The 4928-nt window shown below is 46.0% G+C and overlaps 1 protein-coding gene across 3 annotated transcripts in view; it reads left to right on the plus strand.

The window, feature by feature from the left end:
- Positions 1–4928, plus strand: part of SEC31B (SEC31 homolog B, COPII coat complex component) — a 90576-nt gene that overhangs the window by 70215 nt on the left and 15433 nt on the right. For all 3 annotated transcript variants that reach the window (XM_019502515.1, XM_019502517.1, XM_019502516.1), the window contains exons 14-16: positions 2381–2489; positions 2879–3057; positions 3798–3924. In XM_019502515.1, the coding sequence (XP_019358060.1) occupies positions 2381–2489; positions 2879–3057; positions 3798–3924 (415 nt within the window). The remainder of the gene's footprint in view (positions 1–2380; positions 2490–2878; positions 3058–3797; positions 3925–4928) is intronic.

Consider the following 4928-nt stretch of genomic DNA (forward strand, 5'->3'; position numbering starts at 1 on the left):
ATTAATTCCTATAGGGAACTTGCTGAGTTGGTTTATGAGTTCATTCTTGATGGCAAAACCGACTTCCTGAAGCTGGTGTTTTCCTTTCTGTTTACCCTTCCAGAAGGTGTAGCTGCCTCCATGTTCTTTTAGCTGCCCATCTCCCTTTTGCTAGATCTTGTTCAGTGCAAGACCTGTTAGTGTTGTATTGCTTGAATTCTCAAGCCACGGTTGTGGTGCAGTACTCTGAGCATTCACTATTAAGATTGTCATAGAATCATAGAAAATGAGGGTTGGAAGGGACTCAGAAGGTCATCTAGCCCAACCCCCTGCTCAAAGCAGGACCAGCCCCAGCCCCAACTAGATCATTCCATCCGTGGCTTTGTTGAGCTGGGCTTTAAAAACCTCCAAGGATGCAGATTCTACCACCTCTCTAGGTAGTTGGCTCTCTGTTCCAGTGCTTCGCCACCCTCCTAGTGAGAGAGTTTTTTCCTAATATCCAACCTAAACTTCCCTTGCTGCAACTTGAGGCTGTTGCTGCTACTTCTGTCATCTGCTACCACTGAGAACAGTCTAGCTCCATCCTCTTTGGAACCCCCTTCAGGTAGTTAAAGGCTGCTACTAAATCCCCACTCTGTCTTCTCTTCTCCCTCCAGTTCCTTTAGCTTCTCCTCAAAAGTCATGTGCCCCAGCCCCTAACCATTTTCATTGCCCTCCGCTGGACTCACTCCAACTTTCCAACTTGTCCTCATCCTTTCTGTAGTGTGAGGCCCAAAATTGGACACATTACTCCATATGTGCCCTCACCAGTGCAGAAGAGGGGAATAATTACTTCCCTTATCTGCTGGCAATGCTCCTACTAATGCAGCCCAGTATGCTGCTAGCCTTCTTGGCAATGAAGGCACACTGTTGACTCATGTCCACTGTAACCCCCAAGTTCTTTTCTGTAGAGCTGCTGTTTAACCAGTTGGTCCCAAGCTTGTAGCAGTGTATGGGAATCTTTCATCTTAAGTGCAGGACTTTGCACTTGTCCTTGCTGAACATCCTGAGATTTCTTTTGGCCCAGTCCCTCAATTTGTTGAGGTCACTCTGCATTCTAGCGCTATCCTTTAGTATATTTAATGTTCCCCCCCAGCTTGGTGCCATCCATCAACTTGCTGAGGGTGCACTTCGTCCCATCTTCCAGATCATTAATGAAGATATTGAACAAAACCAGCCCCAGAATCAACCCCGGAACACTCAACTTGATGCCAGCTGCCAACTAGACATCAAGCTATTGAGTACTACCCACTGAGCCCAATGATCCAGCCAGCTTTCTATCCCCTTTCAATCCATTCATCCAACCCATACTTCCTTACTTGTTTGCAAGAATGTTGTGGGAGACTATACCTTGACTTTAGCAAGGCTTTTGATACAATGTTCCTGAGGATCCTGATGTTCCAGGTCTCAAAATTGCTCATGTGTCTTTGTTGATTTTGACTGTGGTAAGGTGATCCCCCTGGTCATGTGGTTATTCAGTCAGGAAGAAGGTAGACAGGCTATGTTTATTGCACCTTTTCTAGCCCCCTCTCCATGTGAGGTGAGCAGAGTGGATCCCCTGCTCAGCTGCAGTTACAGCTGCCAAATCGCACTCTTGCCTTAACCAAGTGCTAAATGACCTGGTAACTGCTGCTTTTGTGCTAGTTCATGACTGTGAAGTTCCAGACCTCACAGTCTTTCTCCCATTGTCATTAGCTGGTTGCTAAAGGCCTTGAGAAGTGCTGGGAAGCTGTTTTCATGGAAGACATCTGTGCGTGATTTCTTTTATCATGGAGAAGGTGCTGCACATCATCTTCCACACAGTTTCTTGACTGAATGGGATCCAATGGCAAGGAGGCCAAGACAATTGGTGATCTCATTCCACTAAAGACTTTGTCTACCTTTGCAGCTGTTTAGATTCTGAATCTTCTGCCAGCTCCCCTGTTGAGGACTTGTAGACCTGTGACGGGGGGCTGGGCAAGCTGATTATAGTAGTGACTGTACTTGCCATGTCACAGCACCGTCAAAAGGTATATGTGGGTTTTCAGGAGAGAAAGCATTGCCATTTGCTATCTCCACCACATCCTGGTGGTACTGCCACTGGTTGGTCTGTGACTGCTTATTCGTCAGAGTTACCCCTGCTTATTTCACAGCTTACCTTCCCTTAAGGTCATTCTGTTATCCACAATGTGTGGACACACTGGGTAGCAGTACAGCTCCTTCACCAGGCCTCCAGTAGTAGCCTTGAAATTGACAGGACCATATTGGTTTCAGTGCCAGAAGGATTAACCGTTCAACCCATGTATAATGTTAGGCAATTTTCTGATTGCCAGATGAGTCTACTGCTTGTTGCTTAACTGCCTATCCTGCTCACTTTCCACAGTGCTCAAGAAGCTCCCCTGATGACACAGATGCTTCTTCATCCTCTTCAGCATTCTTTGACAACATCATCCCACAGGACACAAGTGCCTTGGAGATCTCTGTTGCAACAGGTACCATATGGTCCACATGATCTCCAGCAAGCCACTGCCCTAGAAAGTGATACACAGATCATGCGTAGACCAGGCTTGTTTTATCATGTCCTCAAATATGTCCTTGGTGCTTGTGATATTGGGCAGTACATGGCAATGGAGTGCATTGCTTATTTTGGCAAGAGATCCACAGAGAGTATGACCCTCCCATGGAAGGTTGACTTTTAGTGTGTGCTGGAGCCCTGCAGTTTTTGAGGTGAAAGGTCCAGAGTCTGATCACTGTTATCACAGAACTAATGCCTGTGGAGCTTGTTGTTCTCAGCCTCTGATTCATTGCAACAGTTGCGACTGATGAGCCATAGATGCTTATCCATAGCCTGCTGCCATGCATTACTTTCTCACCTCTCCAGATACAGATGGATTGATCAGCCAGGCACTCCTGGTGGGGAATTTTGATGGTGCTGTGGAGCTGTGCATGAGAGCTGAACGCTTTGCTGATGCAATAATCCTAGCTATTGCTGGAGGGGAGAAACTGCTCAGGGAGACCCAGAAGCGCTATTTTGCCAAACGGAAATCCAAGGTTTCTCTGGTAAGTACCTGGCACAGTACATCCGATAAGTAGTTGGATGAGAGAGGGACTAGGTGTGCATAGGGCAGGCTAAGACATACTGTGTCTGGGTAGGTTTGCTTGTTCCATTATGCACGTGTTTACATTTGCAGGGGGTAGAAGGCTGATATGGTAAACAAGGGCTTTGTGAATCTAACCTCCTTTTTATCTAGATCTTTACTCTGTGCTCAGGATACCTTAGCAAACCTTGCTGTCAGCCAGATGCATTCTGCTTACAGTTGTGGGGTTTATTCCCTGCTCTATGTCTTGTGTACATCTGCTGGTATTACTTACCTCAGGAAGTTGCAGTAAAAAAATACCCAACTCTTTTCAAAATCCATCTACAATAACAGACCCATAGTGATTCCTAACTCATAACTTCAGAGGTTATCAAACTGTATGCCACAAGGCATAAGCTGATTGCTGCAAGACTAGTTCTCTTCCTGCTTCAGTGACTGTGTTGTATATAACAATTTAGGTGCACTGATACAGTGTTTTCACCTTCTGAAGCACTGAGTATTGACTACTGCTGGAGGTAGGTTACTGTGGGTGACCAAGAGAATGATATAGTGATATGAATGCTGCAGGCATAAATATGTGCCTCCATTTACCCAGGTGCAGGCTTGGTCTTTGTGTTTTTTCAGGTCTCTGTATAGGCAAGCAGTATATCTGCACCTGCTGGTCTTAACTGGTGACTGGTGGGCTTTTTGCTTCCTTTACAGCTTCTTGCCTCCATTGTGCAGCAGAATTGGCGTGATGTAGTTTGCACATGTGACCTGCAGAGCTGGAAGGAGGCACTGGCCATCTTGCTAACATACTCCAAGTGTGAGGACTACGCCCAGCTCTGTGGTATGGAGTGTAATTCATTTTGATATGATCAATTAGAGCTTCTCCAGATCCTTTACAGAGAAAAGCAAATGAAGCTTAGGGAGAGGAGGCACATCTTAGAACCAGGGGAATTCCAGGCGGGATGGTGCATCACAAATGAGCATGTGACCAATCATTGGGGTAAATGGAAGTGTACAACAGAATAAGGCTGGAAGGGTAAAAGGAGGGAAAGTGAGTTCTAGGTACTCTGTGGCGGAGCAGAATCCTAGCATGGAATGAGGATAGGCCATCTCCTGATCCCTACAACAATGGATTAGAAAGACCTGAGAGCAACAGAGGAGGTGGCTTCTGGGAGGGAATTAGAGCTCCATGTGGGGTGGGGGTAGGAGGTCAGAAGAGTTCACCCCACCTAAGTGATTCTTCCTACTTGCTGTAGTCCTCACTTCTTTTTTTAAATCCAGAAGCTGAGTGTGGCAAGGAGTCAGTCATTTTCCTTTTATAGCCCCTTAAAAACTAAATTTACCCAGAAATTAACCATTCTGGGGAATGTAAGTAGCCAGGCCTGATCTAACAGAGTATATATAAAGCAATCCAGACTGTTTGCTAGCAACTGGCCAATGACCAGTACTCAAATGCCTGAGCATTGTTGTGTAGTTGAAGTGCCATCACTTGAGATGCATAAAACACTGCTGGGCAGAACCCTAAAGGCTGTGGTACGTTGTAGAGGTGCCATGTCATTATTGCACTGGAGGATGTTCTCCATATTTCTAGCCTATCACTTGTTCTTCAGGTATGTTAATTGTTGAGAGCTATGGGGCAACTTGCTTTCAGGCAGAAAGCTTTTATGGTATAAACTTTTGCAATTGCTGGAGGATGTCTGTGTGGCAGAAAGCCACCTTGGTTTCTCCCCAAAAATCTCTGCCCTGTGACACTGTGATTTAAATCTCTGTGCTGTGACCATTCAATTAGGATGGGCCCAGCACACAGGGGACCACACCCTCAGCCTGTCTCTTTAGGGAACTTGA

This window comes from Gavialis gangeticus, unplaced genomic scaffold, assembly GCF_001723915.1.
Source record: "Gavialis gangeticus isolate Ggan-Ray unplaced genomic scaffold, GavGan_comp1, whole genome shotgun sequence".
In the NCBI taxonomy this organism is placed as follows: Eukaryota; Metazoa; Chordata; order Crocodylia; family Gavialidae; genus Gavialis; species Gavialis gangeticus.